This window comes from Triticum aestivum, chromosome 4D (genome assembly GCF_018294505.1).
Source record: "Triticum aestivum cultivar Chinese Spring chromosome 4D, IWGSC CS RefSeq v2.1, whole genome shotgun sequence".
Classification (NCBI taxonomy): domain Eukaryota; kingdom Viridiplantae; phylum Streptophyta; class Magnoliopsida; order Poales; family Poaceae; genus Triticum; species Triticum aestivum.
Genome location: NC_057805.1, coordinates 508,708,265 through 508,735,564, shown reverse-complemented (window position 1 = coordinate 508,735,564; position 27,300 = coordinate 508,708,265). Strand labels below are relative to the sequence as shown.

General features: G+C 50.9%; 1 protein-coding gene across 1 annotated transcript in view; it reads left to right on the top strand.

Moving 5' to 3' along the window:
* LOC123100689 (uncharacterized) overlaps positions 1–27,300 on the top strand; it is a 44,711-nt gene that overhangs the window by 7,385 nt on the left and 10,026 nt on the right. The window contains exons 5-6 of the mRNA XM_044522575.1: positions 21,298–21,315; positions 26,479–26,493. Coding sequence (XP_044378510.1) covers positions 21,298–21,315; positions 26,479–26,493 — 33 coding nt within the window. The remainder of the gene's footprint in view (positions 1–21,297; positions 21,316–26,478; positions 26,494–27,300) is intronic.

The following is a 27,300-nucleotide window of genomic DNA, read 5'->3' as shown; positions in this document are numbered from 1 at the left end:
AAGAGACCATCACGGCTACACACACGGTTGATGTATTTTAATAAGTCAAGTGTCAAGTTCTCTACAACCGGATATTAACAAATTCCCATCTGCCACATAACCGCGGGCACGGCTCTCGAAAGTTTATACCCTGCAGGGGTGTCCCAACTTAGCCCATTATAAGCTCTCACGGTCAACAAAGGATATTCCTTCTCCCGGGAAGACCCGATCAGTCTCGGAATCCTGGTTTACAAGACATTTCGACAATGGTAAAACAAGACCAGCAAAGCTGCCCGAATGTGCCGACAAATCCCGATAGGAGCTGCACATATCTCGTTCTCAGGGCACACCGGATTGTCCAAGCTTTCGATAGGCGAGCCCAGAGTTGCCCCTGGTGGCAAATGGTAAAACCAAGGTTGGGCCTTGCTGGAGGAGTTTTATTCAAAGCGAACTGTCAAGGGGGTCCCATAAATCACCCAACCTCGTAAGGAACACAAAATCAAGGAACATAACACCGGTATGACGGAAACTAGGGCGGCAAGAGTGGAAAAAAACACCAGGCATAAGGCCGAGCCTTCCACCCTTTACCAAGTATATAGGTGCATGAATTAAAATAAGAGATATTGTGATATCCCAACAATATCCATGTCCCAACATGGAACAAACTTCATCTTCACCTGCAACTAGCAACGCTATAAGAGGGGCTGAGCAAAAGCGGTAACATAGCCAAACAACGGTTTGCTAGGAAAGGTGGGTTAGAGGCTTGACATGGCAATATGGGAGGCATGATATAGCAAGTGGTCGGTAGCGCGGCATAGCAATAGAGCGAACAACTAGCAAGCAAAGATAGAAGTGATTTCGAGGGTATGGTCATCTTGCCTGAGATCCCGCAAGGAAGAAGAATGAGTCCATGAAGAAGACAAACGGACGTAGTCGAACGAATCCTCACAACTCCGGAACGAAACCGAAGCTAACGAGAGAAGCAACCCGGAAAGAAACAAACAACATAGTAAACAACCAACACATAAGCATGGCATGGTGCACAATCAAGTATGATGCATGTCCGGTTTAAAGAGGCATGGCATGGCAAAGTGCAACAAACAACACTACAAATTAAGTGGAGCTCAATATGCAACGACTTGCATATTGACGAAACACCACATCAAATATTTAGTTCTCTCTCGGTTATGTACCCAACAATATTAAATGTTATTAAACATGGCAAGAGGTGAAGCATATGAAAACTACCTATCTAGGCAAGTTTAAATGAGGCCGGAAATAACAAACAACAATTCCGGAAAATCCTCATGTCCATATTTTAGATTTGGTACTGTTCTGCCTAAAACCATATTTTATTGTTGTTAAACAGGAAAATAAAGTGCAACATGTTAAACTAGGAATTTTTCTACCCCATTTACATATAAAGTTTATTGAATCCGAGCTATGGTTAATTAGTTATGAAATAAATCATTTTAGCATGGCATTTGAGCAAATTTAAACAAACAACAATTTAAACATTTCAAACATGGATGAAAGTGGCATATTATGAAACTAGATGAAATTCTAAGCATTTCACATGTATAAAACATTTTAATCCGATGCACGGTTTGTGACATATTAAATGCATGAACATGAGGGTTTTTTTGCAAAACTGTAAACTCCTGGATAATGGACAAAATCGCAGACGGGAAAAAAAACATGATCCGGGCCGCATCTGGAGGGGCTGGGGTTCTCACCATGGGCCATTGGCCAGATCGGTGGAGGTGGGCTCGCGAGTAGCAGCTGGGCTAGAGGCCGGTCGATGGAGGAAGCAGGCCGAAGCGGGCGAGCTGGTGGCCTAGGCGACTGGTCAACGCCAGGCGAGCGAGCTGCAGCGGTCGTCTCGTCTTGGCTCACGCGAAGTAGAGGCGCGGCGGGGCGGGACTTGAGGCAGGGCCGGCAGGCGCGGGAAGCGGCGGGTCGACGAGGTCGAGCAGAGGCTTGCGAGGCGAAGCAGAAGACGCCGACGCACAGGCAAGGCACTGGACGGCGGTGCGGAACTTGGCGGATCAAGCAAAGGGACTTGGCGGGACAGCGGAGAAGCTCCAGGGCGGCGTGGCTCGAAGACGAACTTGGCGCGGGGTCTGGGAGGAGGCCACAGGTGAGGGAGGCGCTCGGCAGGAGGCGATGCAGGCAGCGGCGACGGGGATGACCATGGATGCTCCTGCGGGCTTCCTGCTGGTTTGGTCGGCCGGCGGCAGGGCTGTTGGGGTGGCCGTCGTGGAGCGGCTGCAGCGGGTACGGGGGCGAGAAGGAGCTGCTGGTTGGGTGCTCGGGCAGGAGGTTGGAGGGGGGATCGATGGACTTGGTCACAGGGGAGATCGAGCTGAGGAGGAACTCCACTCCTCTAGATCGGACGCGCGAGGTAGAGGGAGGAGGCTGCGGTGGTTGGTAGATGGGATCTGGGAGGATCCCGAGGGAGATGGTGAGTTGGTGACGGCGGCGGACACGGGATGGATGGGACAGATCTCCTAGGTTTTAGGGTTTGGTCTCAAATTAGACTAGGGGTGGACTATATATATGGAAAGGAGGGAAGTTTGGATCTTCCGATCGAAATCCGATGGACGAGAATAAATATGCTAGGGAGTCCAAATAAGAAACCGACGATGCTTTACGGATGTTCGGGGATGATCCGGACCCATCGGTCACGACCGAGCGGTTCAGGTTCAAGAAAGATTCGGACGCGCACACGAGGGGTGGTCTGAGAAGTGAGCAGAGAGACTCCGGCTTAAGCAAGAAAGAAAACAAACATCCAGGTTGCAAGGGGTCCGAGAAATGTCAACAGATACAAACGGGAAGCGGCACTACGAACGGATGCAAGTTTTATGAAAACATGAGAATGCAATGCTCATGATGACATGATGAATGCAACAAGCAAATAAAACACATGGCAACAACGAAAAAACATGGAAGGCGTCTGGAGCGTCGGTCTTGGGGCGTTACAGACAGACCCTGGGTCTAGATTGAGGACTTTATCCTTCATATCCACATGGCTCGCGGAGATGATCTCCACGCCATCAAATACTCGCCCCTCAAGTTGAAGGGACCAGCTCGACACTGGCTGAAGAGCCTCCCCGCAAAACTCCATTGGAAGTTGGGAGGAGCTTGAGGATGCTTTTAGGGATAATTTTCAAGGGACCTATGTCCGACCTCCGGATGCAGACGATTTAAGTCATATAATTCAACAGCCCGGAGAGTCAGCCCGAAAGCTTTGGAACAGATTCCTCACTAAGAAGAATCAAATTGTCGACTTCCCGGACGCCGAAGCCTTAGCGGCTTTCAAACACAGCGTCCGGGACGAATGGCTCGCCAGACACCTCGGCCAGGAAAAACCGAGGACAATGGCAGCCCTAACAAGCCTTATGACCCGCTTTTGCGCGGGCGAAGATAGTTGGCTGGCCCGTAGCAGCACCAGCGACCCAGGCACATCCGAAGTTAGGGATGGCAATGGAAAACCACGACGCAATAAAAGTAAGCGTCGAAACAATGAAGACTGCCCAGACAACACGGCGGTAAACGCCGGATTCAGGGGCTCTCGACCTGGTCAACGGAAAAACCATTCAAAGGCAGCAGAGATGGACCGTCCAGCCTAAACAAGATTCTAGACAGATTATGTCAGATTCATGGCACCTCCGACAAATCTGCAAATCACACCAACAGAGAATGCTGGGTCTTCAAGCAGGCCGGCAAGCTAAATGCCGAACACAAGGGGAGGGAGACACCAAGCGAAGACGAGGATGAGCCTCGCCAGCAAAACACTGGGGGACAGAAAAAATTCCCACCAGAGGTCAAAACAGTGAACATGATTCACGTAACGAAGAGGAGGAGCAAATGCGCACTCCGAGACATATGCGCCACAGAACCCGTCACCCCCAAATTCAACCCTTGGTCGGCCTGCCCGATCACTTTTGATCGCAGGGATCACCTGACCAGTACCCGGCACGGAGGATCGGCTGCCTTGGTACTAGACCCAATAATTGACGGATACCATCTCACCCGAGTCCTTATGGACGGCGGCAGTAGTCTTAATCTGATATATCAGGACACGGTCCTCAAAATGGGGATAGACCCGACAAGAATCGGCTAAAGCAATACTACCTTTAAAGGAGCAATACCAGGCCCAGAGGCCCGCTGCACGGGCTCTCTAGTACTAGAGGTTGTATTTGGTTCTCCCGACATCTTTCGAAGCGAAAAGTTAACCTTCGACATCGCTCCATTCCGAAGCGGCTATCAAGCACTACTCGGAAGAACGGCCTTCGCTCGTTTTAATGCGGTACCGCACTACGCTTATCTTAAGCTTAAGATGCCCGCTCCACGTGGCACCATCATAGTTAGCGGAAGCACAGAGCGTTCCTTAAGTACGGAAGAATGTGTGGCGGCGTTAGCAGCCGAACACTGAACGGCCTCTTCAAACAGAATAAATGATCGGTCGTCACGACCGCGGACACGGCTAGACGAGTCCGGTGCACCACTGGCTGTAACAGCTCAGATAAACCTGAGAGTGGGTCGATGGACATACCCCCATAGGTGGTGCTAGGGGCTTCCCGCATGTAAAAAGAACTACAGTTCGGCTTGACCTTATTTAGGTTGAATTTTAATGGTTCATTAAGTATAACAAATTTTTTCGCACGAAGACTTTCACCTGGGTCTTTCTCTTTTACAGATGATCATCATGCTACACCCTTCCAGGATACGGCACAACGGAGACACAGGTGCAGACGTGCAGCAGGGCCCCGTTCAAAGGTTTCTTTTTAAATTAAGACCCTGCGTAAACCTTTTTTACTGTGTCTTGTTGCTTCACACCCTCCGGATACTCAACACAACCGGGAGGGATGATGGCGTTATTGACATTTCATCACGTTAGACTAATGCACGTACCTGGAAATTCAGGGTCTATTATCGAGGGCGTTACTTAGCCCAGCATATGTTGTAAAGTCCGAATACCTTAGGGAGTGTTCGGCGTCGCGAGCTTGGCCTTATATGCATCAGCTCCGCATCATGTCTTTGGTCAATAGTTGGGTTTGCCTGGCTCCCGTGTTTTGCTACCTTACGTTCCGCTCTATCAGCTAAGGTGGCACCGGGAGAACTACTGCGATTGTGCCCTGGTTCATCTGGATGAGCACCTCAGTAGAGAAAGCCGAAAACTGACTGTCATGATAAAGCGCGAGACTGGTCAACCACTCGATGACCCAGCGGAATCTTCGCGATTCCTCCGCATTAACGAAGGGCCGTTTCCCGGCCATGTATGTACGCGCCCCGTATTCGGATGAGCGCGGAAGTACCAGGGGCTATATAGTAGCCCCACCGTCAAACTCCTATGGCTAAGTGAAAGTGTTAAAGCTATATAGTCCGATTGCCTTGTTCGCCGCGCTATCACCTCCTTAATGGACGAAGACGTTGGGTCAAGTGTGAATACGCGCTTTTTTCGAACACCCCCGCATTATATGCGTGGGGCCTGAAGCCGACGACTGCAAACTTTCAGGTTATATACATAACATAAACGGCCGCACAGGAGGCATCATAATACTTTCAGGCAAAAGTATAAACACATCCTTTATAACCCAAATAGCATTGTTCTTACAATTGGGATACATGTCACTCAAACATGATACTCTTCGAGCACCGAGCCTCTATTAAACGAGCACCTTCTAGGACTTCCTCAAAATAGTGCTCGGCCGATACCTGGCCTACGGCCGGACCCTGGGTTGCAATAGCGGTGGCCTCCATCTCTGCCCAGTATGTCTTAACACGGGCAAGAGCCATCCGCGCACCCTCTATGCACGCCGACCTCTTTACAGCGTCGGTATGCGGCACATCACCAAGGAATCGTTGCACTAAACTAAAATAACTATTCGGCCTTGGTCCTTCCGGCCAAAGATGATCCACGACAGACCTCATGGCAAGTCCGGACAATCTATGGAGCTCAGCCCACTCGGCCATTTGTTCATTTAACAACAGCGGACGCGTTGGAGCACTGAACTGCGACCAGAACAACTTTTCCACTTCGTGATCTTTTGATCCTTGAAAAACTCAGTCGCATCAGCAACACTCGTTGCCAAGTCCGAATACGCGTCTGCAGCACTCCATAACTGATCCAGAGGGGCATACTTCGGATCTCCAAACTTTGACCGCAACAAAAAGGGCTTCCCAGCCGTGATATCTCCGGCCTGACGAAGCTCCTCCTTTGCCGCTCTGATTTTAGAGCGGGCTTCCTTGGCTGCTGCCATGGCTTTCGTCAGGTCCGCCGCTTTCGCTTGGCTTTCCTTTTCAAGAAGCTCATACCGGTCGGCGGCATCCTTCAGCTCAACAGCCTTCTTGGCTATTTTATCTTCGCTCTGGCGATGAGCAGCCTGTTCGGCTTTTAACTCTTCAGCCGCCTCTAGGGCGGCCGCATCGCTTCTCCTGGCTTGTTCCTTGGCTTGGGCAAGTTCCGCCCGAAGGGTCTCCACGGCGGCAGCTCCATCTGCAATAAATAACATATTATAGATACTAGCATCATGCTCCTCTTAATATTTGTTGACCACCCGGAAATACATACCCTGTGCCTCGTCAAGCCGCTTGTTCACAAGCGCGATGTCGGCATCTGCCGCGTCAAGCTGCCGCCTTAGTTCGGCAAACTCAGTCCGGCCAGCCTCCGGACCCTCAGCCGCCTGCACATGTAAGCAGCGCGATCACTACCTAGGACTATGATCCTCTGTTTGCCGCCTTTGGATGGCAACCAGAGTCTCAGGGGCTACTATCTGTACAGAGCACACTTAGCATGTGCGGTACCGTCAAAAATATATATGTTATTTTGTGTACCTCAAAGCCTCTTAGCAGGCTCGTAAAAGCTTCATGCAATCCACTTTTGGCAGATGAAATTCTTTCAACCACCGTACCCATTAAAGTACGATGCGCCTCTGAGATAGCCGCTTGCTCCAGAAGACCCATCAGCACGTCCGGTTGTGCACCGGACAGTCCCGGACTCTTTTTGTTGCTCTCCTCAGGAGCCGAATACTCCGGACTTTGGGTGGCCGAAGGGTTACCTTCTGGCCTTGGCGGATCAGGAGAAAGCCTCCGTGACGACACCTCAGGGTCGTCCGCCCCTCGAGGCGGGGAGACAAGGGGAGGCGTTTCGCTCTCCATCATCTCCGGAAGAAGATCCCCTGAAGACGAACTCTGTCGAGAAGGGCTACGATCCGTACTGCAAGACATGCGTTTTGGTTATTGTCCTCAGAGATGAAGCAGTATATATTTACCAAAAGTACTCTTATTCACTTACAGCTTGGTGGAGGGCTAACCCCCTTGCGGGCACAATGCGGTAAGGACGCCCTTCGGGGCAGGGCCTCCTGGCGAAGGTTTCTTTCCTCGTTTGGAAACCCTTGCTTCCAAGTCTTCAGAGGCGGTCCTTTTCCTTCCTTGGGGAGAGGGAATTTTAGATTCTTCTCCCCGATTATCCTCCTTCGCGGAGACACTAATTCCCCCGGTTTGGATAATGCGTGAGGCCCGCTTTTGGCTTCTTTATCCCTCCCTTTATCTTCCTCTGACGACACTTGATAAGGTGCATGCTCAAGCATCCTGGCTAGCACAGGATTCGGTGAGCCTTCGGGAAGGGGGCCGAACACCTGATCATCTTCGCCTTTTTTATCCAGTCCTGGCCAAGAGCAATTTCTTTAGAATGATGTTGTGGCAAATAAAAAGACAGTGTGTTCGGCCGCAGAATTACTTACGGGGGTATCTGGACGGTTGTAGTCAAGACCCGCATCCTCGGTGGTGTCCGGACACTTTATTCGTGATCCGAAGAACAATCCGTACATCTCTTCGAGCGTCACGCCGAAGAATTGCTGAATAGTTCGCGGTCCTTCCGGGTTGAACTCCCACATACGGAGAGGTCGACGTTGGCATGGCAGGACCCAACGAACTAGCATAACTTGCATTACCTTGACAAGACTGACATCTCTCCTGAGGAGATCTCGGATGCGGCTTTGCAATGTCAGCACGTCATTAACTGGCCCCCAGTCTAGCCCCTTGTTGACCCATGACACTAGTTGTGGCGGGGGGGCCGAACGAAAGACGGGGGCAGCTACCCACTTAGTGCCTCGGGGAGCTGTGATGTAAAACCACTCCCGCTGCCATAAGTTGGACATCTCCGGGAAGGAACCCTTTGGCCATGGAGCATCGGCGCCTTTGCTTATTATGGCACCTCCGCATTCTGCGTGTCGCCCATCGATCATCTTTGGCTTCACATTGAAGGTCTTGAGCCATAAGCCGAAGTGTGGGGGATGCGGAGGAAGGCCTCACACACGACGATAAACGACGAGATGTGAAGGATGGAATCTGGAGCTAGATCGTGGAAATCAAGCCCGTAATAGAACATGAGCCCTCTAACAAAGGGATCAAGACTAAAACCTAGCCCCCGGAGGAAGTGGGAAACAAATATAACACTCTCGTTGGGTTCGGGAGTGGGGATGACCTGCCCTTGAGGAGGCAGCCTGTGCAAGATTTCGGCGGTCAGATACCTGGCTTCTCTTAGCTTCTTGATGTCCTCTTCCGTGACAGAGGAGGCCATCCACCGGCCTTGATGGTTGGATCCGGACATGATTGAAGATCCGAGGCACTTAGCCTAAGCCTTGGGTGTTGGAACTCGAGGTGGGGGAAGGGAAGGATCGAGCGCGAGAAGAAAAAGGACAGGCCTTGGCCCCTTTATAAAGAGGGCGGATATCAAGCGTCCTTCGCGTGGCCGCCTGGGACTTGCCTAAAATCGAGGAGTCATGCTAGCAAGCACGACTGGGTTACCCACGCCCGCATTGATGAGAATCCCGTGATAAGGGGAACACGATCTCTGCTTCGACAAGACGTGCCAATAAAACCGCCTCGCAATATGTGCAGTAGCTGGTTGAGAAAAACGGTTAGAATAATGACCGGGCCATGGCGTGATGTCACGTTAGGAAAAGTTGTTAGCAGATTAGATTTGTGGAAATATTATACTCTCTACGGTGGTATGTGGAATTTGTTTTGCAGAGCCGGACACGATCCTTGTGTTCAAAATCTTCTATGGAGTATTCGGAGGAAGAACCCGCATTCCATTGCCGAAGACAATTTGCGCGCCGGACTCATCGTCATTGAAGCCTGGTTCAGGGGCTACTGAGGGAGTCCTGGATTAGGGGGTCCTCGGACAGCCGGACTATATCCTTTGGCCGGACTGTTGGACTATGAAGATACAAGATTGAAGACTTCGTCCCGTGTCCGGGTGGGACTCTCCTTTGCGTGGAAGGCAAGCTTGGCAGTTCGGATATGTAGATCTCCCTCCCTTGTAACCGACTCTATGTAACCCTAGCCCCCTCCGGTGTCTATATAAACCGGAGGGTTTAGTCCGTAGGACAAGAACAATCATAATCATAGGCTAGCTTCTAGGGTTTAGCCTCTACGATCTCGTGGTAGATCAACTCTTGTAATACTCATATCATCAAGATCAATCAAGCAGGAAGTAGGGTATTACCTCCATCGAGAGGGCCCGAACCTGGGTAAACATTGTGTCCCCCGCCTCCTGTTACCATCCGCCTTAGCCGCACAGTTCGGGACCCCCTACCCGAGATCCGCCGGTTTTGACACCGACATCGGTTTTCTCGGCCTCGCGGGCTACTACCGGAAGTTTATCCGGGAGTTCGGCCTCATCGCGTCGCCCCTCACGCGTTTGCTGCGCCGCGACGCCTTCGCCTGGGACGACGAGGCAACGGCGGCTTTCGAGGCCCTCAAGGGGGCCCTCACGGCGGGTCCCGTTCTTCAGATGCCGGACTTTGACCACCCATTCGTGGTGGACTGTGATGCCTCGGGTGCGGGGTTCGGCACCGTGCTTCATCAGGGTGATGGCCTTCTCGCCTTCTTCAGCCGGCCCTTCGCTCCGCGCCATCTTAAGCTCGCGGCGTACGAGCGGGAGCTCATTGGCTTGCTCCAGGACGTACACCATTGGCGGCCCTATTTGTGGGGTCGGTCTTTCCGCATTCGCACGGACCACTACAGTCTCAAGTTCTTGCTGGACCAGAGGCTCTCGACCGTGCCGCAACACCAGTGGATCAGCAAGCTCTTCTGCTTCGACTTCTCTGTCGAGTATCGCCCGGGTCGTCTTAATACTGTGGCCGACGCCTTGTCTCGCCGCGACGCCGACCTCGACTCCACCGTCGGCGACTCCGAGGGGGCGGCACTGTGCATCCGCTCTGGGCCGACCTTTGGCCTCTTCGACGACATTCGCCGGGCGACGGCAACCGCCGCCGATGCCGTCCTTCTTCAGCAGCAGCTGGCTGCCAGCGACCTGGAGGAGCCTTGGCGCTTCACCGACGCCCTGCTCCTCCATGGGTGCCGGGTCTTCGTACCGGCGCATGATGATCTCCGTCACTAGGTGTTGCTGCTAGCCCACTCGGCTAACCATGAGGGTGTGCAGAAAACCCTCCATCGCCTCCGCGCCGACTTCTACATTCCTGGTGATCGCGCCCTTTTCCGTGACTGGGTTCGGTCTTGTATGACGTGCCAGCGCAACAAGACGGAGACATTACGGCCGGCTGGTCTGCTTCAGCCCTTGGAGGTGCCGTCTCAGGTCTGGGCAGATATATCCATGGACTTCATCGAGGGCCTCCCCAAGGTGGGCGGCAAATCGGTCATTCTCACGGTGGTCGACCGCTTCTCCAAGTATGCTCACTTCATCGCGCTGGGGCATCCGTATACTGCAGCGTCCGTGGCCCGTGCCTTCTTCGACGGCATCGTCCGTCTTCACGGTTTCCCCTCTTCGATCGTCAGCGATCGGGACCCGGTGTTCACGGGCCATGTCTGGCGTGACCTCTTCAGGATGGCGGGCGTCAAGCTCTGCCTGAGCACGGACTTCCACCCCCAGACGGACGGCCAATCCGAGGTGGTTAACAAGGTGATTGCCATGTATTTGCGCTGTGTTACAGGTGATCGACCTCGGGCTTGGGTGGATTGGCTCGCTTGGGCGGAGTACTGCTACAACAGCTCCTATCACTCCGCCCTGCGTGCTACGCCATTTGAGGTGGTCTATGGTCGGCCACCCCCGCCTATCTTGCCGGTGGACCCGCCAACGGCTCGGACAAAGGCAGCGGGCGACCTTATCCGCACCCGCGACAAGATGCTTGCGGAGGTCCGTCAGCGTCTCCTTCAGGCCCAGCAGCTGGCCAAGCATTACTATTGTTAAGGCATATCTCTCTAGATGTAGTTTTGGTGATCGATGACAACATGTTTGCGGACTAATCATGTGCTTTGAGCATTTCAGAGATTCATCCTTTGGCACAAGACGATTTCTTTCCCCTCGGAGTGTTATTCAAGATGGTGTAGCTCTTTCATTTCTATTTTGGTGAACTAGTTCCGTAGGAGTCACCGTACTATCAAGAGGGGGTCCGCTTTGGTAAGTATAGGGTGGAATCAACACGTACACATCCTTTTCACACCCTATGAGCCTTTCCGCTTCAATGGAGAGCTCAGTCCCCTTCCTATGTGCATCGTTTGGTCCCAGCGGTAGTACCGTGGTGCCCAGTGGTAATACCGCTTAGGAGTCACAGGCGGCAGTACCGCTCGGTAGCGGTAGTACCGCCGGTGGGTCCTCAGCCATAGTACCGCTGCGGTACCGGGCTCCTACCGCGTCGACTCGAGGGGGTCGCTTCCCGTGTCGGATTGTGCGGCACTAAGCAGTGGCAGTAGAGCGGTAGTGCCGCTCATGAGCGGTAGTACCGCCCTACAACCGTGGCAGTACCGCATTGGGTCCAACTCCTGCTCTCTCGCCAGCCCTCCCAGACTGCACGACAGTACCGCGAGGGGGAGCGGTAGTACTGCTGGCCACAGCGGTGGTACCGCCCACACCTGCAGTAGTACCGCCCTCTGCGGGGCTATTTAGGGGGGTAACGGTTGGATTGTTTCCCCCCTCTATAAAAGGGGTCTTCTTCTCCAAAGTTGACTCACCTCTTCCCCCAAAAGCTCCATTGTTTCTCCAAACTCCATTTCCGCCCGATCTCTCTCCCTAGCCAATCAAACTTGTTGATTTGCTCGGGATTGGTCGAGAAGTCCCCGATCTACACTTCCACCAAGAGAAATTTGATTCCCCCCACTAATCCCTAGCGGATCTTGTTACTCTTGGGTGTTTGAGCACCCTAGACGGTTAAGGTCACCACGGAGCCATAGTCCATTGTGGTGAAGCTTCGTGGTGTCGTTGGGAGCCTCCAATTAAGTTGTGGAGATTGCCCCAACCTTGTTTGTAAAGGTTCGGTCGCCGCCTCCAAGGGCACCAATAGTGGAATCACGGCATCTCGCATTGTGTGAGGGCTTGAGGAGAATACGGTGGCCCTAGTGGCTCCTTGGGGAGCATTGTGCCTCCACACCGCTCCAACGGAGACGTACTTCCCCTCAAAGGGAAGGAACTTCGGTAACACATCCTCGTCTTCACCGGCTCCGCTCTTGGTTATCTCGTGCCTTTACTTGTGCAAGCATTTTGTGTTATATCCCTTGCTTGCTCGTGTGCTTGTTGTTGTTGCATCATATAGGTTGCTCACCTAGTTGCATATTTAGACAACCTACTTTGATGCAAAGTTTAAATTGGTAAAGAAAAGCTAAAAATTGTTAGTTGCCTATTCACCCCCTCTAGTCAACTATATCGATCCTTTCAATTGGTATCAGAGCCTCATCTCTTTATTAAGGACTTTTCCATCCGAAGAGTATGGTTGACGTCATAGACGGTGTGGAGGAGCACTCCGGTGCGAATCCGGTCTCGTCTACAGGAGATGGAGGAACCGCGGTCTCTCATGAGGAATTCAATGTGGCGTTGGACACATTGAAAACCTCCATGACGACCGAGGTCGAAAGCATGTTTAATAAATTCATAGAAGGGCTTAAACTTTCCACCGCACCGTTGAAAGTGGGTGATCCCGCTAACAAGGTGACGGATGCTACCTCCGACAAGGGGGAAGCTACTAGCGAGAAAGCTCCTTCTTCTAGTGGTAAAAATGGCACCGGCATCTTTGCCCATGTGGAACCTCCACCTGTCTATGGTGGACCGCTTCCTTCCACTCATTTGAATCATGCCGGCCCGGCCCCTAAGATTGAGAAGAATGTGGAATTTGATTCTTGGGTCTATCGCTTTAAGCGGCATTTAAATCATGTGAACACTAACCTTTGGAGAATCATTGAAGAAGGTTTCTATCCGCATGACCGAAGCAACTTCACTCCTAGAGAAGCCGTGGATAATCAATTCAATGAGAATGCTCTCTTCATCATCCAAGAAGTAATCCCACCCGAAGATCTTCCTCATCTCCGGCCCTACTCCATGGCCAAAGATGCTTGGCACCAAGTTGTTTCCCTCTACCGGGGAAGCGCAAGCATTCAACGCTCCAACTATGAAGTGGTGCAAGATGAAGCCGATGAGTTTGCAATGAAAGAAGATGAAGAACCTCGTGAGCTTTATCGGAGGGTAACCAAACTCGCGGTCTCACTCCGAGATCATGGAAGTAAGGACACGGATGACAATTGGATCAAGCGCAAATTCCTCAAGGCAATGATGCCCTACCACAAAGCCATGTCCTCCGTCATTCGTCAAAGGCCGGACTTGCACACCTTGTCCTCAAGTGAAGTGTTAGATGAGTTCGTTGCTATGAGCATCTTGGACAAGACCGCCGACAATGCGGTACTACGCTCTCAAAGAGTAAAGAAGCCCAACCTTGCACTAAAGGCCAAGGTTAGTATGGAGGAAGAGGATGAAGAGGAAGAAGAGGAGAGCAACCTCGAAGATACGAAATATGCCTATCATGAACACATGGCTCTTGCTTCAAGGCAATTTTGGAGCAAGAAGAACTTAAGGCCCAACTTCAACAAGAACAATTCAAGTGGCGCAAAGGGCAAGCAACGAGTGAGGACTTGCTTTAATTGTGGCAATGTGAGCCACTTTGTTGCGGAGTGCCCTTATGAGAAGAGGGAAGACCATGGTGGCAAGCTCATCCGAAAGGACAAGGCCAAGTCTTTCCCCAACAAGAGCAACTTCACCAAGAAGACTACTCCCAAGGCATTGGTGGTACAAGAAGAGTATAATGAGGATGATGATGATGAAGAAGATGGTGAGTCGGTTGCCATGGCCTCCGTTGCCATTGCAACGACTCCACGGGTGTCTCTCTTCGACTCACCCAATGAGAGCATCACTGCCAAGTGTCTCATGGCTAAAGCCACCAACAAGGTAACTCCCAACATCAAAACTACCATCATTAATCATCCTTTGACGGATGGCATTGATGAACATGAGGGAACAAATGTGGAGGAGAATGAGTTTGAGACCTTTATGGGTAAACTCAAGGGTAATTCCAAGAAGCACTTCGTTGCCCTCTTGGAACAACTTGGTGAAGCCAATGTCATGATCGAGGCTCACGAAGATACCATCTCTAAGATGGAGGGGCATAGTCGTGACTATGCCGATGAGATTTCAGATCTTTCCAATGCTCTTGAGGAAGAGCGTGGTCTTCGTTTGGCTCTTGAGGAGTCACACAACGATGATCATGCTAAGTTAAAGAAAGATCTTGATCATGCTCTTGTTGTTTCTCGTGTGCTGAATTCCGAGAAAGCCAAACTTGGGGTTGATATTGCTAGACTCAAGGAGGAGTTTGATATACTTGACAAGGCTCACAAGGCCTTGAAAGGTATTCATGCTAGCCTCAAGGAGTCTCATGATCAACTCCAAGTGAAGCTAACTAAGGAGAAATCCACTTTTCCTCATATGGTTTTAATTGATAATGAAAATGCTACTAACCCGTGTTGTGAGCATGTGCATCTTGTTGAGGAAAATGCTAAGTTGAAGGAGCAACTTGAGAAAGGCCTTGTGTCATGCATACAAGGTGAGAAGAACCTCAACGACCTTTTGAACAATCAAAAGGAAGTTGTGGCCAAGGAGGGGATTGGGTTCGCACCCAAGCCCAAGAACAAGAAGAAGAATGACAAGACCAAACGACCTCCTCCTCTCAAGCAAACTTTTGTGAAGGATGGAGAGGGTGCTTCCAAGGAGAAGAAAAACAATGCGAAGGGTGGCGGTGTCAAGAAGGGCAATGCCACCCCTCCCAACAAAGCTGGCGACTTTAACCCTTCTTATGTGTTATGCCGTGCTAGGGATGGGCATGTTTATGCCAAATTTGTTGGTTCTCCTTATGAGTACATAGAATGGTCTATTTGGGTTCCTAAGACCCTTGTCACTAACATCAAAGGACCCATTACAAAATGGGTACCTAAAACCAAGCATTGATCTCTTGTAGGTGTTTGCTTCCGGTGGAGGATCATGGTTGCTCGACAGTGGAGCTACAAATCATATGACCGGAAGCAAGGACTTGGTGGTGGACGTGCACAAGATTCCATCTATGCCCACCAATGTCGAGTGGGGTGATGCCTCGTCTTCTAAGGTATTGGGACTCGGCAAGGTTGTCACTTCTCATGATCTCATGATCGAGAAGGTCATGCTTGTTGAGTCCCTTGCATACAATTTACTTTCCGTTCGTCAACTTGCAATCATGGGTTTTGCCACATTCTTTGAATTGATACCGTGGCCCTCTTGTGGAGCAAGACTCTTAAAGTAGCCTTTGTTGGGCATGTCCAGAATGGTCTCTATGTGATTAACTTTTCGGAGCGACCCACTAAGACCGCGACATGCCTAATGGCTAAAGTTGACATGGGATGGCTTTGGCATCGCCGCCTAGCCCATGTCAGTATGAGATCTTTGCAAAGTCTTCTCAAGGGGGACCATGTCCGTGGACTAACAAATTTTAGCTTTGCTAAAGATCGTGCTTGCAGTGCCTGTATCGAAGGGAAACTACATGAGAAGGCTCACTCTCCCACGACTATCATTTACTCGAAGAGGCCTTTGGAGCTCCTTCACATGGATCTCTTTGGGCCTCCATCTTTTGATAGTCTTGGGGGTAGAAAGTATTGCTTGGTGATTGTGGACGATTATTCAAGATACACTTGGGTATATTTCTTCAAGAGGAAGAGCGAGACCCAACAAACCGTCATTGACTTTGCAAATGAAGCCCAACGTCAACACAATGCAAAGATCTTGACTATAAGAAGTGACAACGGCACCGAGTTCAAGAACTACATCTTGGATGAGTTTCTTAGTGATGAGGGGATCAAGCATCAATATTCCGCACCATACACCCCTCAACAAAATGGTGTAGCAGAGAGGAAGAACCGGACGTTGATGGATGCGGCAAGGACCATGATGGCGGAGTTCAAGTCTCCCTACAACTTTTGGGCCGAAGCCATCAACACCGCGTGTCATGCATCTAATCGGCTCTACCTCCGCAAAGTCTTGAACAAGACTCCATATGATATACTCACCGGCAACAAGCCCAACCTCAAGTACTTTCGGGTGTTTGGGTGTAAGTGTTTCATTCTCAAGAAAGGTGTCCGTTTGTCTAAATTTGAGGCTAGAGCTTATGAGGGCATATTTGTTGGTTATGCTACAAACTCTCATGCTTACCGTGCTCTCAATAAGTCCACGGGACTTATTGAGGAAACATGTAACGTGGAGTTTGATGAGAATAACGGCTCCCAAGTGGAGCAAAGTGGTACTTGTGATGTAGGTGATGAAATTCCTCCCCAAGCCATAAGAAGAATGGGTGTTGGTCATATCCTACCCATTGAGGAACCCCTTGTGGCCGAAGGAGAAGGACAATGTTCCACTCAAGTGGAACCATCACCAACCCAAGACCCACACGCTTCCGAAGAACATAGTGAAGGCCCTCAACCAAGTGAACAAGATCAAGGGCAAGATCACCCTCAAGATGGTGGTGAACCACCACATGATGCCCAAGGTCAAGTTCTCACCACCGAGCAAGTTCAAGATCAAGAGCAAGCTCAAGATCAAGAACAAGCTCAAGACGGCGCTCAAGATGATCAAGTAACCGCTCCTCAACTCACCACCGAGGAGGAATTGGAGCGCCGTGCCGCCAAGATTGCATCCAAGCTCTCCACCAAGGGTCATCTCATGAAAAATGTGCTTGGAAGCATTCAAAAGGGGGTAAGCACTCGTAGACAATTGGCAAACTATTGTGAACATCACGCGTTTGTCTCTTGTGTTGAACCCCAAAAGGTATATGAAGCACTCGAAGATCCGGATTGGCTTAATGCCATGCATGAAGAACTCAACAACTTAGAGTACAACAAGGTGTGGAGATTGGTGCCAAGGCCAACGGGGAACCACAGTGTCATTGGAACCAAGTGGATATTCAAGAACAAGCAAGATTCTCATGGAACCATCGTTCGCAACAAGGCAAGATTGGTGGCACAAGGCTACTCCCAAGTCGAGGGTATCGACTACGGTGAAACCTTTGCTCCTGTTGCTCGCCTTGAATCCATTCGTTTGTTAATTGCTTATGCTTCTCATCATAACTTTAAGTTGCAACAAATGGATGTGAAGAGTGCTTTTCTTAATGGTCCCATTAATGAGTTGGTCTATGTCAAACAACCCCCCGGGTTCGAGGATCCCTACTTTCCCAATCATGTGTATCAACTCGATAAGGCACTCTATGGCCTTAAACAAGCCCCACGTGCGTGGTATGACCACCTTACCGAGTTGTTACAAGATCGTGGATTTGAAGTTGGGCTAATCGACCCCACTCTTTTTACTAAGAAGGTCAAAGGGGAGTTGTTTGTGTGCCAACTATATGTTGATGATATTATCTTTGGTTCTCCTAACAAAGCTTTCAATGAGGAATTTGCCGCTCTCATGACCTCAAAGTTCAAGATGTCTTCCATGGGAGAGTTGAAGTTCTTCCTCGGGTTCGAAGTAAAGCAAAGAAGAGAAGGAACCTTCATCAACCAAGCCAAATACACTCAAGACATGCTTAAGAGATTCAAGCTAAGTGATGTCAAGCCGGCTTCCACTCCAATTCCCACCAAGTGCCAACTTGACATTGATCCCAATGGTAAAGCAGTGGATCAAAAGGTATATCATTCCATGATTGGATCCTTGCTTTACCTTTGTGCATCTAGACCGGATATCATGCTGAGTGTGGGAATTTGTGCACGGTTTCAACCCGCACCTAAGGAAAGCCACTTTGTGGCGGTCAAGCAAATCTTTCGATATTTGGCTCATACCCCAAACTTTGGCTTATGGTACCCAAGAGGAGCAAACTTCAAGCTTGTAGGGTATTCGGACTCTGATTGGGCGGGAGACAAAGTGGATAGGAAGTCCACTTTCGGAGGGTGCCAATTTCTTGGTTGCTCTTTGGTGAGTTGGTCTTCCAAGAAGCAAGCAAAGTTGTGTGTCTCTCTCGTCCACCAAAGCGGAGTATGTGGCGGCCGGTAGTTGTTGTGCACAACTCCTATGGACGAGGCAAACTTTAAAGGATTACGGTGTCATTTGTGACAAAGTGCCCCTTTGGTGTGACAATGAAAGTGCCATCAAGATTTCTCTCAACCCGGTGCAACACTTCAAGACGAAGCATATTGAGATTCGGTATCACTTCATCCGGGATCACATCAGGCGAGGGGAGATCGAGCTCAACTACGTCAACACTCATGATAACCTTGTAGATATTTTCACGAAGCCATTGGATGAAGCAAGATTTCGCGAGTTAAGGCATGAGCTAAATATCATTGATTCGAGCAATGTTGCTTGAACCCCTGCACACCCCACCATACTCAACTTGTTGTCTTGTTTAGGTGTAGGCATGGACATAGGGGGAGTGTTGTTCTCTCAATGAACTCTCCCTCTCCCCCATTATGCATAAATTGATCAAGTCTTTCACATTAGCCATTTTTGATGGTACTTGTGCGTCAAAGATGAGTTTTGGTCACGGGCCCAAGGTTAAAATCTTTGCGGCGCCATACCTCCGGACTCAAACATAGGTGACCTCGGCCACCGCCCTCTCTTGGAGAGGCTTGTGCTTCCCCTTGTGCTGGTTTTGGTGTGTGTGTGTTTGCCCTCGTTTTATTTTTGTCAGTTTCTTTTCTTGAGCTTAGCCGTGTTGGCCAGTCCTTTTGCGGCTGAGCGGTACTACCGCTGGGTGTGTGGTACTACCGGTTATGATCGTCAAGCGGTACTACTGCCCACCCCAGCGGTACTACCGCTGCGGGGCGGGTGATGGGGGTTATGTCGGGGCAGGGGGAGTTGTTTTTCTCCCCCATACCCATTCGCTCCACTCACCCGTCCTCTTCGTCGCTCCAGCGACGTCTCGCCGCGGGAGGGCTTCGGCCGGCCGCCGTCCTCGTGTCGTCCCTCTCCATTTCTTCCGGTGGAGTCGATCCCCACCGCGTCCTCTTGCCATGGATGCCGGTATTGCCCTCTTTCCCGTTCTCTCTTTGCCTAGATCTCACATCTAGTTGTTAGGGGCAATAGGCATTCTTCTTCTCGTTTTTTGGCTAAGTCGAGGCTTGAGTAGGATGGAGAGGGCTTCTAGGCCGGTTGGATTAAGGTTTGGTAGGTTTATTTTTGAATTTGGCATCGCCGGTAGTGCCGGATCTGTTCACGACAGTAGGGAACCGCCATTCCTTGACTAGAGCGGTACTACCGCGGTTAGGTCACGGTACTACCATCGCATGCCCAATTCCATCTTTTTCCTACCACATTTTGATCCATGTTGTTCTGTTTTGGAGGCTTATGCTCTTTCTTTCGTGTTGTTTCTTCTGTTCGTGTGTTTGGCTCCAGGTGATGAACATCCTGAGCAGCAAGTCCGCCGTGTCAACCCCGGACGTGCAACGTCAAAGCGCTACCGCACCTCTGAGTCAGTGGGTGCTTCCTCAAGTGCGCCACCTCCGCCTCAACTCCAGAAGAAACCTGCCAACAGGACGAAGCCAAGGAGCAAGACTGTGACTGAGTTGACTGCCAAGGAGTTTTGGGAAAGGCGTCGCCACAACCCCTATGCGGAAGACCAAGCTCCCAATTTGGTCAACCGCCCATTCTGGAACCGCTTTCAGTTTGCCATCTACTTTGATGTGATCAAGGCTAAGAAGAATCTCTTTGTTGATGTACGCTCCATCGACACGGATGCTATGGAGAAGGACCCTGAGTACTTTGGCGAAGCCCTTCAGATGTGTTCCCAGCTGAACATTCTCAGAATCATGCAGTTCAGCAAGGATTTTGATGCAGATTTGGTGGCTCAATTCTATGCTACTGTCCATCTTGGAACTGATGCAAAAAGAACTCTGACTTGGATGACAAATGGCAAGTTGCTTTCTGTCAAGTGGAAGGCCTTCATGGAGTTACTTGGGGTGGAAGATCACGGGCTTGAGACTCCAGTCGGCTTCCGCCCTCACCGCAATGCTTCCTCCACTCACAAGCAAGCCCTCCCTACTGTTCTGTGAAGGTTCACCCTGTGACTAAGAAGGAAACCTATGAGTTGTCTACCTTTCTGGACATCCTTCATCGTGTCTTCCGAGAGACTCTCTTCCCTCACATCGGGAATCTGGATATGGTCCACTCCTATCTCGTGGACATGCTTCTCTTCTGCCAGCATGAGAAGAAAGCAAACACTGGCGAGTCCCTGGACATTTCTCATGTTATGTGGTCTGAACTTCTTTCTACCGTTTCTAAGCACAAGTGCCCGATCTATGGTCCGTTCATCATGTTGCTCATTGAGAAGGCCTGGGCACGTGTCTATCCCAAGGTTATGCTGGAAACTGGAGAATTGGTTTCTCATGAGATCAAGCGTCTGAGGAAGAAGGACAATTGGGGCACCCCGTCTCCTAAATCCGGGGGTCCATCTACTGCTGCTGACATGGAGACCGAGGGCGAGGCTGAGGCCGATGATGACGATGAGGACTATGAGCCTTCTGGAGCAGAGCCCTCTTGGGCAAAGAAGCTCAAGCGCAAGATGAAGAAGCTCTTCTGCATGGAGTCTCATGGTCAGTACATGACTCATGTGGCTGAGAAGCAGGCCAGGGGCGTCACAAGGAGCTCATGCGCCAGCTGGGTGCGACCGTTGCCAGTGGTTCTGAGGGCCAGATCACTGAGGAGGAGGAGTGGATTCAGCAGCACTGTCCCTGGACCGATTCAGACACCGAGCAGTTTCCGTCTGAGGATGGCAGTGCGGATGACACCGCCAGGATGTGATGAGAGAGCTCCTCAGTTTGCTATCACCTGGAGCCGTAGCAGCGCTCTTTGCCCTTTTGGTGTCTCGATGCCAAAGGGGGAGAGAGTTGAGGGATTTGTGCTTTGTGGTGTCGTTGTGTTTTCTCGCCATTTGCTTTGTTTGGTTTTGTGCCAGTGAGACCTAAGTTCCAGACATATGGTGTGAGACATAAGCTACCTTATCTTTATCTATGTCTATCTAGTACTTTGCTATCTTATGAGTTGCTTGCTTATCCTGTTTTATACCCTGCTCTCATGTATCCTATGCTTAGGTTGTTGGACTATAAAATATAGGGGGAGTGTTGATCCTAATGTGTGTGTCTTTCATTCCAAAGGCACTACTAACTAGGTGCACACATTCAGGGGTAGCCCGTCTATATTTTGTAGTTCTAAGTATCTTTACATTCTGTCGTATCCTTGTGCAAATCCCTGGTTGTCATCAATCCACAAAAAAGGGGGAGACTGTTAAGGCATATCTCTCTAGATGTAGTTTTGGTGATTGATGACAACATGTTTGCGGACTAATCGTGTGCTTTGAGCATTTCAGAGATTCATCCTTTGGCACAAGACGATTTCTTTCCCCTCGGAGTGTTATTCAAGACGGTGTAGCTCTTCCGTTTCTATTTTGGTGAACTAGTTCCGTAGGAGTCACCGTACTATCAAGAGGGGGTCCGCTTTGGTAAGGCTAGGGTGGAATCAACACGTACACATCCTTTTCACACCCTCTGAGCCTTTCCGCTTCAATGGAGAGCTCATTCCCCTTCCTATGTGCATTGTTTGGTCCCAGCGGTAGTACCGCGGTGCCCAGCGGTAGTACCGCTTAGGAGTCACAGGCGGCAGTACCGCTCGGCAGCGGTAGTACTGCCGGTGGTGTCGTGGTTCTAAGTCTGATAGTAGAATGGTGGGTAGGGATGTAGAGGCAAGATCCTAGCTATGGAGAAGTTGTACGCACAAGTTTTACGAGTTCAGGCCCTTCTCGGAGGATGTAACAGCCCTACGTCTCGGAGCCCAGAGGCGGTCGACTGGATTATATGCGTGTGTGTTACAGGGGGTGCGAACCCTTGTCCCAGAGGAGGGGGGTGGCTTATATAGAGTGCGCCAGGACCCCAGCTCCCCTCCGTTACACAGGGTTCAATGTTCATAAAGAAGGAGCGTTACAGGTAACGTCTGTAGTAAAGTGCCATAAATGACTATTAAGTCTAAGGGTAAATGCCCGACCGTTGCTGCACGGAGTGGCTTTAGGTCTTCTGCACGTCGAGTGGTTTAGTGGTCGAGTGACCTAAATAAGGGGGGGGGGTCTCCGAGTGAATGGTAGGTCGAGTGGATTGCACTCAACACCTTTGTTGGTCCCCTCTATTTACTCTTGAACCTTTTTGCTTCTAGGACAAGGACCTTAGGTAGGACGTATAGGTCAGGCCTATTACCCTACCCCAGGTCTATGTCCTCATCATTAGCCCCTGAATGGATTGAGGCCCGAGTGAAAAGAAGGTTGAAGTTGACCTTGCTTTGACTCTTGCTGTCATCCCCAAATGGATGCCAGTTGTTGGAACTTCGGCTTTGTTTCAGTCGCCTTGATCGATTCAGAGATGGCCGACTGGTTTTTATAACGTCATCCGTCGAGTGTTATCCTTGACATGGAATCTTTGGTGTGATCGGTTGTAGAGGATCCTGGATTTCGCGGGATTCGAAATTTTTGTGGAAGCGCGCCATGGTAAGCGGAGTAGATAAAATAGGACGTTTCGATTTCCGCGCCACCTTTTTCACCACGTATCCCGTGTGCGACTGTTAAGGGATTTGACAGGATCGTCCGGGCCCATGCGTCAGCCACTCGGAAGTAGGCCTTTAAAAGCGGCGAGGCCGAGGCGTCCGCACTGTGCGTGCCCATTCTCCTTCTTCTTCCTCTTGCTCCTTTACCTTGTTCAGCTTCTCCACTCTCGACGCTGCCGCTCCGCCGCCATGGGGAAGGAGAAAACGGCGGCGCTAGAACGCTCGAAGAAGGCGACGGGGGCGGCGAAAAGCAAGAAGATGAATCAGGGATCTTCATCGCGCTTGGGGCTGCTGTCGGGTTGGATCCAGGGAGATTGGATCCAATCCTCACTTCGGCAGGAAGACTTGGACGATATGGCCGAGTTAGGGCTGATCGTCCATGAGTCCGCACGGCTGCCGGAGGGGGAAACGGAGCCACAACCACAACCGGGTGAGTGTGTTCTGCTTGCCACTCATGTCGACCACGGCTTCTCGCTTCCTCCACACCCCTTCTTTCGAGGTTTCTTGAATTTCTTCTGGGCTCAACTCCATCATTTCACTCCCAACACCATCACATACCTTGCCGCATTCGTGTCCATGTGCGAGAATTTCCTGGGGTGTCGACTGCACTGGGGTCTTTTCAAGCACATTTTCACCATCCGCTCCCAAACAATGAAGAAAGCGAACTCGAACGACGAGAAAACCCATGTTATCCAGATGTGATGGGGTCTGGGTATTCAGAAGAGGAAGAGGAGTTCCTTCCCTTCGATGACTCTTCCTGAGTCGGTCAGGGGCTGGCAGTCGACCTGGTTCTATTGCTAGGATATTGTGACCCCAGGCCAGTCGACTGGACTTCCCCCTTTCTCTTTTGATCGTGTTCAAACTCCATCTTCGTTGAAAGTGACCGCCGTGGAGAAGGCGGAGACGGGCATGCTGGTCGAGAGAGTAGTTCAACTGATCAACCAAGGTGTCACCGGCATGGATCTGCTGGAGGTGTTCCTCAGTCGGCGCATTCAACCACTCCAAGCTCGTGACCACTCCATGTGGATGTACTCCGGGGCTGGTGATACCGCTCGGGTTCATCCGGAGGAGGTGGCGGCCAAAACAGTGGCCCAGTGGCTGAGGGGCATCACCGGGAACAAGGACAACCCCAGGGCGCCAGGAGAGTCAACCCTTTCAGCGACAGCAACCAGCCAGACAAGGTTTGGCCACTACAACTGATTGAATTTGGATGTGTTTTCTGACTGTTTGTTGATCTGACTGATTTCCACTCGGCTCCTTGTTTTGTAGATTTATACAGAGATGTACTCAATGCCCAATGGCGAACAAGCTCTGGAGCAGGACCATGAAGGCGAGGACAGCGCGGAGGAGAGCGGCGAGTGGGAGTCACCAGCCGACGATGATGAAGATGATAGCGATGAGTCGGACGACGAGGAGGTAGCCGACTCACCACCTCGTTCCGAACATCGATCCAAGCAGCACCATGATCCCGCGGGCAGGCGCGGCAAGGCTGTGGCCTCGAGCGCTCCATCTCAAAAGCGCGCTCGGTCTTCGACTCCAGAATTGGCTGAGAAGGTCACCAAACAACCCAAGATCAATCCTTCGAAGGCTCGGAAGACCTTGCCTAGAATCAAGATGGACGTTCCTGTTGCTTCTGGGTAAATGTTCTCCCCGTATTTTTCTTGTTCTGACCGATTCTCTTGTACTGACCGAGTGGATGATGAACCTTTACAGCCCGGCCTCGGCTGCGACTGATATGGATATCGACAAGACCCCAGACGACGAGGAAACCGACGACGCAGCTACCTCCAAAGCCAGTAAGTCTGCCCGACTCGAATTTATTTGGACGACTGGATTGTTTGTCAGTTATCTCTTTGACTTTCTCTGTTTGTTGCAGCACCACGGGACGTTGTTGTGCTCCCGGATGATGAAGAAGAAGTACCGCTGAGGGGAAGGAGGAGGAGGGACAAGGAACTGAGCGGGAAAGCGCCTGAGGCCCTGGTTCCTCAGTCGACTGAGATGCCTGGGACGGCAGTCGAGCGATCGACAGATCCGTCACGTACCAACGTCACTTTCGCTATCCCGCTGTCGACTGATTGCCCATCAGGATCAGCTGCTCAGACTTCTGCTGCACCAATACAACTCCACACATCAGACCCAGCGGTTGCTCCGACTGCTCTGCCATCATCGCCTTTCACTGCGTATCAAACCCCGGACGACCCACCGACTGTCGCCAAGGAAGCTCTTCTTCAGTTGAACCTTGTGATGGGGCAAATGAAAGTGGTGCATGAGGCCAGTCAGGTGGCCTTCAACGCCGGAGCTGCTCTGCAGACCAATGTCTAGGTTAGTTGATTTCTGAGTGATCATATTTCTCATCCGATCACCCACTGGGGTGTGACTGTTTTGAAGTTGCACGAGTCAATTTGTGTCGTCTTGAATTGAATCTTTGAACTAGTGGGGGCACTCTTAGTGCACCCACTGGGTGTAGTCCCCGAGACCATAGTTGACTGCGGGCAGTCGACTGTGGTATGAGAATCTGAATTTTGTCACTCGGTCTGGACTGGCCAGGTCGAATGACACCAGAACCAGTGGGGGCACGCTAAGTGCACCCACTGGGTGTAGTCCCCGAGACCGTGGTTGACTGCGGGTAGTCGACTATGGTCTGAGAACTGCTTTTTTTACTCTCGCGCTGGGCAGACCATGTCGAGTGTGTATTCAAACCAGTGGGGGCACGCTAAGTGCACCCACTGGGTGTAGTCCCCGAGACTGCCGTTGAATGTTTGATTCGGCGGTAGTCTTAGAGTAGCTATCACTGTGATGTCTTTTTATCTCGGTCAACTGATATGGCTTATACTGCAGAAATCTTGTGATCTTGGGGCTCAGCTTTCCACAATGAACAAGCAGCAAATCAGCCTCAACCTTGATCTGGAATTGGCCAAGAAGAATCTCAAGACTGCTCGTGATGAAGTAGCTGCCATGGGAGGTAACCAATCGTCAACTGTCTTTCTCACTGCTGGCACTTTTCCTTTCCATTTTTTGAACCGAGTGACTCCACTCGAGCAGATGTATGTAGTGAAAACCGTCAACTCCAAGCCCGTCTGAAGAATGTTATTTCTTTAGAGAAAATGAAGCGGGCTTTGGAGAAGAAGGATCTGGATCTTGCTGCTGCACAGAAGGAAGCGCGAGAGAAAACGACGCTTGCTGACAAGAAGCTTGCTTCAGTCGGCAAGTTAGAAGAGGAGAACTCCAAACTGAAGACTGCTTTCTCTGACGCCAATCAGGAGGTCGAGCGACTGAAGAAAGACAAGGACAAGCTGACTGACGAGCTTGGGAGCCTCAAGGCCAAGAAGGGTGAGTTGGAGTCTTATCTGGGCCAGCCTGCTGCAAAGCTGGTCCTAAAACTTGAAGGTACTGATGATTGACTGACTTATTACGGTCGACTGTCAAGCTTGATTATATCGTCGACTCACCATTTACTCAACTGTGTAGAGCTTTGCCAAGACTTTGAAGCGGAAACTGGGCGGGTCGAGACGGGTCTCGATCCCATAAATTGTCCAGTCAAGGATGATGTTGTGATGAATGTGTTGCGGTTGGAATCTCGCATGGACAGCGCGATTGCTTATCTTGCCCGCCCGAAGGCAGCGATGACTCGGGTTGATACTGAACTCTGGCCTCAGGCGGAACTGTCTCAAGACTTGGAGTCTCTGATGGCTCGACTGAATCAAATACCTGACCGAGTGCAAGAGTGGAAGAAGTCATCTGCTCGCTGTGGTGCTGATGTCGCGTTGTCCTTGGTCCGAGTGCATTGCAAAGACGTCAAAGAAGACAAGCTGGCGGAGCTCAAGGTTGCTAACACAAAGAGGCACACCTTCCAATCCTTCATGGACACTTTCCTTGACGCCGCCACTCGCATTGCAGACATCATAGACCTTGACAGTTTCTGCGACCCAGCCAGTCCTTCTCCTGACGCGTGACCGAGAAACATTATGCTCCACCTTTATTTGCCTCGGAATGCCAAGTGATTGTGTAATCGTTAAACTTCTTCGGGCTTGATGCTCGAATACTTTTGATCCGTCGTCCGGAACTTTAGGATTTATATGAACTTGGTTTATCTCTGAATATGCTTGTGTTTGCCTTCGAGTGGAATTCGCTTTTCAATTGGAATAATCTTTGTACTTGAGATGCAGCTATTGTACTTATGGCGCAGCTCTGAGGAGAAGGTTGCAGTCGACCTGCACCTCGCCGTCCTTGCGGATAGGGAGGGAGCACACGTTGTACTTGTGGCGCAGCTCCGAAGGAGAAGGTCGCAGTCGACTTGCACCTCGTCGTCCTTGCGGATAGGGAGGGAGCACACGTTGTACTTGTGGCGCAGCTCCGAAGGAGGAGGTTTCAGTCGACCTGCACCTCGTCGTCCTTGCGGATAGGGATGGAGCGCACGTTGTACTTGTGGCACAGCTCCG